Source organism: Arvicola amphibius, chromosome 2 (assembly GCF_903992535.2).
Source record: "Arvicola amphibius chromosome 2, mArvAmp1.2, whole genome shotgun sequence".
Lineage (NCBI taxonomy): Eukaryota > Metazoa > Chordata > Mammalia > Rodentia > Cricetidae > Arvicola > Arvicola amphibius.
Genome location: NC_052048.2, coordinates 133,464,625 through 133,477,370, shown reverse-complemented (window position 1 = coordinate 133,477,370; position 12,746 = coordinate 133,464,625). Strand labels below are relative to the sequence as shown.

At 38.5% G+C, this 12,746-nt stretch overlaps 1 protein-coding gene across 9 annotated transcripts in view; it reads left to right on the top strand.

The window, feature by feature from the left end:
• The window catches only part of Ncoa1 (nuclear receptor coactivator 1), a 236,686-nt gene that overhangs the window by 196,702 nt on the left and 27,238 nt on the right, over positions 1–12,746 (top strand). For all 9 annotated transcript variants that reach the window (XM_038318461.2, XM_038318466.1, XM_038318465.1 and 6 more), the window contains 4 exons: positions 4,287–4,404; positions 6,472–6,640; positions 6,849–7,163; positions 10,703–10,804. In XM_038318461.2, coding sequence (XP_038174389.1) covers positions 4,287–4,404; positions 6,472–6,640; positions 6,849–7,163; positions 10,703–10,804 — 704 coding nt within the window. The remainder of the gene's footprint in view (positions 1–4,286; positions 4,405–6,471; positions 6,641–6,848; positions 7,164–10,702; positions 10,805–12,746) is intronic.

Here is a 12,746-nt window from a genome sequence, read left to right as displayed (position 1 = left end):
CTGACCTTTTGTCCTGTTTCACACACACACACACACACACACACACACGCACACACACTCATTCACGTTTGTGGTGAGAAAACAAACTTAACTAAAAATAAGGCTTCCCCGCCCCCCCATGAAACAAAAGAGAAAACTTGTGTGTTTCCTAGACTCTAAGAAATAACTCAGATTTTCTATAAAAGGCAGTTCTAAAGAAGTCTAAAGACTGAAGTGGCCCTAAGATAAAACCAAGTTCCTTTAAGCATAGAACCTATAGAAGTAAAACTTTTGAGTGAATCAGAGTGGTTTTGTTATAGGTTTTATTGTCGTTTGTTTTTATTTATTAATGTTTGCCTGGACATCAAACTCAACACACAAATCTTACTCTCTTTAGTTTTTTTTTTGTGGGGGGGGGGTTCGTTTTGTTTTTAAATATGAGGTAAAACAGGCTGCCCTCCAACTCCAGAACTTCCTGCCTTAGCTTCTCAATGCTGGGCTTAGAGGTGTATGCCACCATGTCTGGCTATGTTTTGAAAATATTTTAACTTATTCTTTTAGAATTTTCCATAAAAACTAGTAAAATAAGATGCTGTGTCCTAATATCGAATTAAGTAAACTAACTGCAGTGCTTGGTGTTGATAGTACAAAGCCATGCACATTTTCTGAAAATAAAACATAATTAACACTTTCTAGGCTTTATTTCTTAAAAGGTTTAGTGCTGGAGATCTGCTGTTAAAGTAGAGCAATGGGACAATTTTAGAGAGCCTGTGGCCACTGTCCTGATTTAGGTAGTGATAGAAATCAAGTGATTAGTTTACCATCATCATTGCTTTAGTTATATTGTTTATTGTGTCTTTCAGAATCCTACAGAATTTGATTTTTATATCATTTGTCACAGTTAGACTTAAGTTTAGTTAAAGGTTGTAGTTACATGCATTTACATGAAGTAAATGTCAGGCTGGATAGTTGGCTCAGCTGTTAAGAGCACTTGTTGCTCTTTCAAAAGACCCAGGCTTGATTTCTAGCATGTACATGTCAGCACAGTCATAAGTAACTAGTTACTGAAGATCTGGCAACCTTTTCTGGCCTCCAAAGGCACCTGGCACATAGACAGTGTATCTTAGACACTATTCCATTGCTGTGAGAAGCCACCACGAGCAAGACAAGCCTGATAAAAGCAGTTAACTGGGGGTTGCTCACAGGTTTAGAGGCAGTCGTGGCACTGGAGCAATATGTAAAAACTTTATGTCCTGGTATGCAGGCAGCAGGCAGAGAGAGAAGGATGGGTGGAGACTGGGCCTGATAGGAGCTTTGAAACCTCAAAGTCCACCCCCATTAATACTACTCCTCTAGCAAGGTCACACCTCCTAATCCTTCCCAAACAGTTCAACTAATTGGGGACCAGACAGTTAAACATATGAGCCTATGTGGGCCATTCTCATTCAGACCACCATCCATATATATATGCAAACAAACACTCATATACATAAAAGTAAATCTTTTTTAAAGTCATCATCAAGCCGGTGAGGTAGTTCAATAGATAAAGAACTTGCTGTGCAAACAAGAGGCTATGTATGCTGTAATCCCAGACCTAGGGCCAGTGAAATGATAAGAGAGGCCCAGAAGGTTTTGGGCCAGCCAGTCTAGCCAAAGTGGGATCGAGGTCCAGTGAGAAATATTATCTTGAAAAATAAGGTGGTGGCCAGGTGTTGGTGGTGCACGCCCTTAATCCCAGTACTCAGGAAGCAGAGTCAGGTGGATCTCTGAGTTCGAGACCAGCCTGGTCTACAGAGTGAGTTCCAGGACAGCAAGGACTGTTTCATAGCGAAACCCTGTCTTTAAAAAAACAGAAAAACAAAACAAACAAAAAAAAAGATAAAGGAAGGGACAGGGAAATAGACAGAGAGGGAAGAAGAGGGGGAGGGAAGAATGGAAGGGGAGAGGGAGGGAGGGAGGGAGGGAGGGAGGGAGGGAGGGAGGGAGGGAGGGAGGGAGGGAGGGAACACTGGATGTTCCTAGAGGTTTCATTCCCAGCATCCACATGTGTCTATAACTCCCATCCCAGAGACCTGACACCTTCTTCTGGCCTCTGAATATAGATGTAAAAATACTCAATAAAATCCTGGCAAACCAAATCCAAGAACACATTTTAAAAAAATCATCCACCAGCTAGGCCTTTAATCTGAGCACTTGGGAGGCAGAGGCAGGTGGATCTCTGTGAGTTTGAGGCCAGCCTGGTCTACAAGAACTAGTTTCCAGGACTGGCTCCAAAGCTACAGAGAAACCTTGTCTCAAAAAAAAAAAAATCAAGTCAGCTTCATTCCAGAGATGTAGGGATAGTTCAACATATGAAAATCTATCAATATAATTCATCACATAAATAAACTGAAAGAAAAAACCATATGATCATCTCATTAAATACTGAAAAAGCATTCGGCAAAATCCAGCACCCCTTTATGATAAAGCTCTTGGAGAGATCAGGAATACAAGGAACATACTAAACATAGTAAAAAGCAATATACAGCAAGCCGACAGCCAATATCAAATTAAATGGAGAGAAACTAAAAGCAATTCCACTAAAATCAGGAACACGACAAGGCTGTCTATTCTCTCCATATCTCTTCAATATAGTTCTTGAAGTTCTAGCTAAAAGATCAAGGGGATTCAAATTGGAAAGGAAGAAGTCAAACTTTAGTTATTTGCAAATATGATATGATATGATGTATATATGAGTGACCCCAAAAATTCTACCAGGGAACTCCTACAGCTGATAAATACTTTCAGTAATGTGGCAGGACGCAAGATCAACTCAAAAAAAATATCAGTAGCCCTCCTATATACAAATGATAAACAAGCTGAGAAAGAAATCAGAGAAACATCACCTTTCACAATAGCCACAAATAACAATACCTTGGGGTAACACTAACCAAGGAAGTGAAAAACCTATTCAACAAAAACTTTTAGTGTTTGATGAAAAAAATTGAAGAAGATATCAGAAAATGGAAAGATCTCCCATGTTCTTGGATAGATTGGATCAACATAATAGAAATGGCAATCCTACCAAAAGCAATCTATAGATTCAATGCAATCCCCATGTCAAAATCCCAACACAATTCCTCATAGACCTTGAAAGAACAATAATCAACTTCATATGGAAAAACAAAAAACCCAGGATAGCCAAAACAATCCTGTACAATAAAGGAACTTCTGGAGGCATCACCACCACATACATCAAACTCTATTATAGAGCTACAGTAATGAAACAGCTTGATATTGGCATAAAAAGAGATGATGACCAATGGAATTGAATCAAAGACCTAAATTTTAATCCACACACCTGTGAACACCTGAATTTTGACAAATAAGCTAAAATTATACAATGGAAAAAAGAAAGCATCTTCAACAAGTAGTTCAGGCATAACTGAATGTCAACATGTAGAAGAATGAAAATAGATCCATATCTATCCCCATGCATAAAACTCAAGTTGAAATAGATTAATATCAATATAAATCTGAATACTTTTTTCTCTTTTACATTATTAGGATCTGTACTAATGTAATTCATTAATCAATGCCTGAGTTTCTGGAATTTAGGTTGGTTTAGTTTTCCCTAGTGTAAATAGTTTAGAGATGGCCATAAAACTTCCAGAAAGCTTCTACGTGGGACTAGAGAAATGAGATGACTTAGTCATCAAGAGCATTGCCTGCCCTTCCTGAGGACCTGAGTTCAGTTTCCAGCATCTGCATGGTGGCTCACAACCATCTGTAACTCCAGTTCCAGAGGATCTGATGCCCTTTTCTGGCCTCCTTGGCCACTGAATGCATGCAGTGCATAGACATAAATGCAAACAAAACAACAATACACATAAAATAATTTTTAAAAGTTATAGATAATTTTTCTGAGGTGCATTTTTCTAAGCTAATTTCTGTAAGGGCTCTGCCTACAAGCTGCAGTGGCCTTTCAGTGTCTCCTCTTGCCTTTTGTGGATCTATTTTGTCTTCTGATTGTTGCACTCATTTCATGGTATATGCTGAAAAAGCAGCTACCCAAAATGATGTTATCTTTAAAATAGTAACTTCTGACAGTGCTTCATTTCCTTTAGTCAGCATGTGTACAGGAAACACCCAATTTGGTTTTGATTCAGACCCTTTTTCTCGTTCGCTTTTTATTATATGTAGACGCCTTCCCTCTGGATCATCGGAATAATATTTTGTGTGGAAGTCTCACTCTCCTGTATAATGTATTACTTCTGAAATGTCACCTGCTCCTCTTTTGTGACAGTGAGCTCTTTCTCTTCAATCAGGATTGCCTGAACTAGAATTAGAAGCAATCGATAACCAGTTTGGACAACCAGGAGCAGGCGATCAGATTCCATGGGCAAATAATACTGTGACGACAATAAATCAGAATAAACCAGACGAGTAAGTGAGACACTTTACATTTTGTACACTATCAGATATCAGCCTCTAAGCCAGGAACTACTCCCCCCAAAACTGGATTCCAGTCTGCACTAGTAATTTTGAGCTATAAATTGATGTGAATGTTTCATTAAAAGGGGGTTGCCAGAGGACATAGTCAAGCAGATTCATTTACAGTGTGATCACGAGGCAGTATACTTTGCAATCACCACAAGACTGATATGGTGTGCAGGTCTCATTTTACATTTCAATGTCTTACATTTCTTTGATTTCCATGTATTCCTGAGACCTAGCCTTCATATACCAGTTATGTTGCCTTTAAAACTTTTAGCTGTGGGTTATTTTGTCCATCATTTGTCTTTGTTTGGAGAAAGAATATGTAAGGAAAGAAAATATATCTGCTCAGTGGTCCATTCTCATTGAAGTTAATTTCTCAATTCACACAGGCATCTGTGTTTTGCAACACAGACTATGTCTCATACATGGCAATCAAAGGAAAAATAAATTTTGAACATCATCTGAACTGTTTTCCTTTACATTTTCTCAAAATAATAACTCTTTGTCATATTGCTCATGTAATTATATTTTTATTATTTTCTATATATGCCTAAGTTTTACTCTTTGGTTAATGTCAGTTTGGATTAGACTGCATGTTGTCTTTATGAATCAATGAACAATTTGATTTTTTGAGCCACTACCTACTAGCTAATATATGAGCTACCAGCATGTAAACAATTTTCAACTTAATTTCTTTTATATGTAATAGTCACTTTATATCATCAAGATAATTTAGTCATCTTTGAAAGCATAAATAAATTTACTGTTTTGACTTTGATTCAGTCATAGTAATTAATGGTATTCACACAATAAATAGAATAAAAATAAATTTGAAGGTCTAGAGAGATGGTTCACTGGGTAAAGTGCTACCACACAAGCATGAAAACCCAAGTGTGGATCCCAGAACCAACATTTAAAAGAAAAGAAAGAAGGAAGGGAAAGAAAGAAGGGATGAAGGAAGAAAGAGAAGGATGGAGGGAGGAAAAAAGAGAGAGCTAGAAAGGACTCTTTTGGGGGAGTTTTCAAGACAGGGTTTCTCTGTGAAACAGTCCTGGCTGTTCTGAAACTCACTTCATGAACCAGGATGGCCTCGAACTCACAGAGATTCGCCTGCCTCTGCCTTTCAAGTGCTGGGATTAGAGGCATGCACCACTACCACCTGGCTTCTTAAGAACTCTTTATGAGAAATGGTTCAGCAGTTAAAAGCACTGTCCTTTCAGAGAACCCAGGTTTGGCTCCCAGCGCTCGTATTAGGTGGCTCCCAACCACCTGCCATTCAGTTCCTAATGATCCACCATCCTTCCCTGGCTTTTCCAGACATCTGCACAATCATGGTGCGCTTACACGTACTCGTTCACAGACATGAACACATAGATGAGTAAATAAATCTTCAAAAAGTATTTCCCATTTCTTAATTATATTTGGTTCGTTTTTTAGGATATTTCTTTAAGCAAACATGAATATGGAAATTTTAAGTTCAGTAGTTGGCAAAAGAATGGAAATTGCAGTCAAGCTATACATTAAATATTATTTTGTACCTAGAAAGATGACTCAGTGGATAAAATGCTTTCTTATGTAAATGTCAGGATTTGAGTTCAGATTCCTAGAACCTATTGAAACCTGGGTGTGCTGGATCTGTAATCCCACTCTGGGAGGCAGAGACAAGATACACTATTGTCTTACCTGCCAGCCAGTTTAGCCAATTCGTGAGCTCCAGTTTCAGTGAGACTGCTTGTCAGAGACTGAAGTGAAGGGATATAGAGAAAGGCATCTAACATCAACCTCTGGCTTCCACGTGTGCACATACGGAGTTATATATCCATACCCACACAAATGCACATACATCCAAGAACATAGTCTCTGAATTCTGCACACTAATTATAGAACATTTCATTGCCAGCATCATAACAGAACTTTCTAAAATCAGATTTGTGCATAAATGTATGTGTTTGCATTTGCACTCTTAAAATTGAATCATTTTTTTCCTGCCTTTCTCATCTTCTGCTGCGACAGCCAATGCATTAGCTCACAATTAGACGAGCTTCTCTGTCCACCAACAACAGTAGAAGGAAGAAACGACGAGAAGGCCCTCCTCGAACAACTGGTGTCCTTCCTCAGTGGCAAAGACGAAACGGAGCTGGCCGAGCTAGACAGAGCGCTGGGGATCGACAAACTTGTCCAGGTGCTTGTTCAGTCTTTGCCTGAGTGACCAGAGTAATTGTAAATCAATGGTCCCTTAGAGTGATGAGCTTCCAAAGAGCATGAATTCAGAATGAACACATTCTAAGACTTTCTAGAGATAACTTGCTCCTAGATGCAAATTTATGTAGACATACATGTCATTGTTGCCAGACATTGTTTATAAAATATTTTGGCTTCTTTTTCAACAGGGAGGTGGATTAGATGTATTGTCCGAGAGGTTCCCACCACAGCAAGCAACGCCCCCTCTGATGATGGAAGAAAGACCCGCGCTCTACCCCCAGCCATACTCATCCCCTTCTCCTACCGCCAGCCTCCCTGGCCCTTTCCAGGGCATGGTCAGGCAGAAGCCTTCCCTGGGGACTATGCCAGTTCAAGTGGCACCTCCCCGAGGCACCTTTTCACCCAGCATGGGCATGCAGCCCCGGCAGACTCTAAACAGACCTCCAGCTGCACCCAACCAGCTGCGACTTCAGCTGCAACAGCGGTTACAGGGGCAGCAGCAGGTGAGTGCTGTCCTCTCAGTTTTTCTTCTCCGAGGGCTTGTGCCAAAGCTCTCTGTGATGAGTCAGTCGCTGCAGTGAAAGTGCCTGGGCCACTCCCAGACCTTGGTAAAAGACTCAAAAAGCTATCCTGGGGGAGGGGGGAGGGGAGAAAGGGTAGGAGGGAGAGCTGTGGTTGGAATGTAAAATAAAATTTTAAAAAATTAAAAAAATCATTTAAAAAAAAGCCATCCTAGGATAGCTAGGATATGAGTAAGAGACCTTTTTATTAAAGAATGCTAATTGTAGCAAAGTACTTTGAAAATTACAGCTTAAAGGCAATATAATTTTGTTTTTTAAAAGATACAAACTAGTTTTAGATTAGATATCACATATTTGCTAAGTTAATAAAGAGAACTGTAGCTTAGTTTATAAAGTAGAACAAGAAATACCATTGGATTGTTGAGACAAAGTAAAATTTGTGTTATTTAAAGTTAATGGGATTAAAATCTAGTGATATTATGAATGAAAGGAAAGATACATTTGTGGGCCTGGGATTTGTGCATGATTTAAATGTCTCATATGACAAGAAATGAATCGATGTAGTGCTATAAATATTTAAGATTGTATTAGCAACAGACAGGGAGGTGACCATCCAGGAGCACAGAGGCAAATGGTATACAGTGCCATGTCTAAGAATCATTACTGGGGCTGTCCGTCATGTATATTTTCTTGAGTTTCTAGAAAAGTATTTGAAGAAATTGCTTAGAACTGTACTAATTCAGGAAGGAAAATAAATAAATGTTAGAAATCTAGGACAGTGGTAGAAGGCATTTCCAGCATGCTCAAGGTCCTCTGTTCAGTCCACACGTCCTAGAAAAAGGAAAGGCAGTGTGGCATAATGGTGGTAAGAGTAACTGGCTCTGAATGTAAAAATAGTCAGACAGTTCCTTTGCCTCCTAAAGAACATATAGATCCAATAAGAGAATTTAAAGCTCTCAGCACAATGCCTGATATAGTGTAGTATTTAATGAGTACTAGCTTTATAAATTATATTCAGCAAATATAATAAACAATGTAAACATATTTCTATTCAATAAACAGAGGGTGTTTATTCAATGATGGAGAGGACAAGGAGAAATGAAATGGGAAGATGTAAAGGATTAATGAAAGGGGAAGGAGTGTGTTTTAAATGCTAGGATAGACTAAAGCACTCAGTGATGAATTAAGAAGTGAGAGAAAGAAATAAAAGTCATAGTCTTAAACTGTACTAAAGAAAAAGGACGTCTTGCTGGACTTGCTGGTTTCTGGTTATTGTTGTAGATGTGGTTTCTGTTTTTGTTTTGCTAGCTTTTCAGACAAGGTCCGTATTGCCCAGGCTGTCCTCAAACTCAGAATTCTCCCACCTCAACCTACCAAGAGCTGAGACCACAGGGGGAGCGTCATCACACCCAGATCTGTCATTTACTTTCAGAAAAGGAAATAATCGTAGAAATGCTGACCATCTTAATTAAGCACACTCGGAGTGCTACTCTAAGTACCCTAAAAGATAAAAATAGTAGATCATAAAAGGAACTTCAGTAATCAAAACTGCCTATGTTTGTGTTTGTGCCTCTCTGACACACTGAATCACACACAAGCAGTGTGCTGAGTGCTAAGTCAGAAGAGTAGAGATATGCTTATGGACTCAGTTTACAAGCAGCTCAAGTTAAGGAAATAGGGCCTGAAGCTAGAGATTCAGTAAGCAAGGCCCAACATGGAATGAGGTAAGGTTCCTGAGTTAATGAAACAATGTTTCATATTCAGTTCAGGGAAAAAAAGCTGGGTTTGCGTCCATTTGTTCCTAAAGTGGCAGGTGGCTAATGAGCAGACTACTGCAAAGAATATCCATGAGATGAGGATGCAGCAGAGGAGAATTCCGGGCTCTGCTTGCTTGAAGGCTCGTTCAAAGTGGGAAGTATTTTCCGACTCAAACAGAATGTTTCTTTCTGTATACTTACGGTCTTGATCTTTTGAGGGTAGTCAGTGCATAGGTTGGGTGCCAAGAGTCCATTTGACTTCTTTTTAAAAGCATCTTTATTTTTAAGCAGTTGTGAATGCTTTATCTTATTCCACTAGGCTTGAAATTTGTATCTTTAACATTTCTATATTGTATCAACTTTTTCTAAAAGTCTTACTTTTTTTCTGATCTGTGTAAGTCAGAAAATAAATGAACCGAGAATTAAGAGGTAAGCTGTTAGGCAATGAGAAACTCAATCACTGCTCCTGGATTTTCATTTTTATAGAACTCTAGTAGGCTTTCTCCTTACATATAGTCCAATAAAACATATCCACAATTATCCATTTGTATAATTTACAAGTTATGAAATATTAAATAAGCATCAGGTAACATATTCCTGAATTTCATGGCATATGTCTATGCTACCAGCTACTCCCAATGCAGGAGGATCATTGGAGCCCAGCACTTTAAAACCAATCTGGGTAACAGTGAGAACCTAGTCTTATAGCTCAGAAGCAGAGTACTTGCATAGCATGTGCAAGAGTCAGAACTCATCACTGCAGCAACAATAATAAAAACAATAATATAATGTAGTATTAATGTTATTGATACTAGCCCTTTGAAGGGATTATTCTTACCAAATTATATTGAGGGAGAAAGTTTAAATCTATAGATTATTTACAATGAACTCTTCCAGGTGTAGTTTATTATTATCTGCTAAGGTAAAGGATTGCCTAGACCTGTGACACCAGCCTGATCTAAACTGCACTTCCATGCCAGTCCCCTGAAGATTATTCTGGGAAATAAATGTTGATAATTGTAAATCAGAAAAAAAGATTTGTGATGAACAAATTGCAGTCTACCCCTTCTTGGAGATGCACAGTGTGCTTTGGCCAATTAAAGGCGCATAAAATTACTGCAGTAAATAAATCTGGTTCACCTTATGTAACCCTCATTTCCAATACGTCCTACAGCACAGTATGCTATTTTCCTGGCACATCTATTAATATCCTGCAGAACAATGTTCTTTAGAACACCAATTTGGGAAATGTGGGTCTAAAGTGATTACTTCTTCTAGTTAAATAAATAATCCATTTTCTCAGAGCATTTGTTTCTTATGTAATTCTCTCTGGCTAATGATATCATGTTGGATTTTCCCCAAGTATATATAAAAATCCAAGTGAGAGTGTTGCCCGGGCCCTTGGCTTTCCGTTTGTCTCTCAGACCTTTGCAGGGCTGTTCTCGGCTTTTCATCTGTGATATTTTAAGATCTAAAGCTGATTCTTTTCATTTAATATCATACTTCCCTGAAGTAACTATTCACATACTTTCAGAAGTACACTAATGTTGTACATGTGTATATTTATGTGTATTTCTTACCTTTAAATGGTTCTGAACGCAACAATTGTCTTATAGAGAGTGGGAGTTATTAGTCTTTTGGCAAATAGAATGGGAGGTGTTACACTAAACCTATACTACTAAAACTTTTCATTAGTAAGTAAAGTTTGTGTCATGCCATGTTTGCCTGTGGAGGTGTCATCCTTTCTTGTCTTTGTTTTCCTAGTTGATGCACCAAAACCGGCAAGCTATCTTGAACCAGTTTGCAGCAACTACTCCTGTTGGCATGAACATGAGGTCAGGCATGCAGCAGCAGATCACACCTCAGGTAAGGCAGAAGCCAGGCATGGGTAAACTTCTCCAGCACAAGCAGTGTTTCTCAGCATTGGCTCGAGTAGTGCTGAAATGGCCTGGGAGATCAGCTTTAAAAGATGTTTGTAGGGTAAATTGCTTCCAGAATGAATTAGTAGGCAATGAATTAGTAGCCTACTTGTCATGCTCTTTCTGCTACTTCACCTAAAGGCAAAGGTTCTGTGTTTCATTTTACTGTTTTTGTTATTGTTTCATGATACTGGATGGTCAAGTAGAAAACTGCACTTTTACCAACATCAGCATTTTCTGGCTTTGTTTGTTTTAATTTCTTTAAAAGATTTTTCTTTTATAAATAATATGACTTTTGATTTATTATTTTACAAATTTGCACATACATGCACACAATATTTTTTGATAATTATCCTCTCTTCTCCCACTCACTTTATATTTTTTTATAAAAAAGCAAAGTTTCTTTTTTCATTTTACATATTAATCCCAGTTCCCACTCCTTCCCCTCCTCCCATTCCCTGCACTTTCCCCTCCACCCCAAAAAGCAATATGTCTTACCCTCTCTGAGGTTTATTTATTTTGAAGATCCTTGTTTATAAACCTAAAGCCATAGAATTTTGCACTTAAAAATAACTGGATGGGGGTCAGTGATGTGACATAGTGGGTAAAGACATTTCCTCAGAGCCTGGCAACCTGAATTTGCTAGAAGGAAAACATCCACTCCACGGAGTTGTCTTCTGACCACTACATATGCAGTATAGCACACATGTACACACAGACACAAGAATACAGTAAACTCTTTTAGAAGAACTGAATGAATCCAAGTGTGATAATCCCAAGCACTTGAGATGAAGCAAAAGAACCCCAAGTTTAAGACCAATCTGGGAATAGCTGGCAAAACTATACAATCCCTGGGGAGTCACTCTTTAAAAAAAAAAAAAGAAGAAGAAAGAAAGAAAAACTGGTTGGCCTTGATGAATGGAATATAGGATTCACTTCCATATTTTTTTAATATTTTTACTTCAGCGACTTAAGTTTTCTTAGACCAAGGTAATGATGTAAATATTGAGAGACAAGAATTGTAAAGAAGAATGATAATCAAACAAAACTCTTCATGGACTGGAGAGATGGCTCAGCAGATACGAGCACTGGCTGTTCTTCCAGACGCCCCATGTTTGATTCCCAGCTTACAGGTCAGGGAATCTGTAACTCCAGTTCCAGAGGATCTGACACTGTTGGCCTCCAGGAATACCTGCACTCACGTACACATCCCATGTGCAGATAGACACACCTTCACATAATTAAAAACTATAAAATAATGGAACTGGAGAGATGGCTTAATGGTAAAAGAGTACCTGCTGCTATTATTCCAAAGGTCCCAAGTTCAATTCCCAGTACTCACATGGCAGTTCACACTTGTCTGATCTATAATGGATTCTAATGCCCTCTTATGGTGTCCAGGCATACATAAAGGCATAGTACATCCATATATGTAAAATACATAAATAAATAAATCTTTAAAAAAAATAATGGGCTAGAGATTAATAATGGCTTTGTGGGTCAGAGCACTGACTGTTCTTCCAGAGGACCCAGATTCAATTTCCAGCATCTACATGGCAGCTCATTGTCTGTAACTCCAGTTCCAGGGAATCTGACACCCTCTTCTGGCCCATGGTACATAGACATACATGAAGGCAGACCACCCATACACATAAAATAAAACTAAGGAATCTTAAAAATAAAATAAAACAAAGCAATAAAAATAATCTTTAAATTCTTCATGAAATGAATCTTGATAAACTTGGAACAAAACCAGGAAGCTACTACTATTAATCAAAGAGGCGGTGCTGATGAGGCTGCTTCTAAAACAGATATGAGCATCTTCATGAGTCCAAATTTGAGTCTCTTCATCTTTTAAGTTATAAACTTAATATTGAATCCCATGTAGG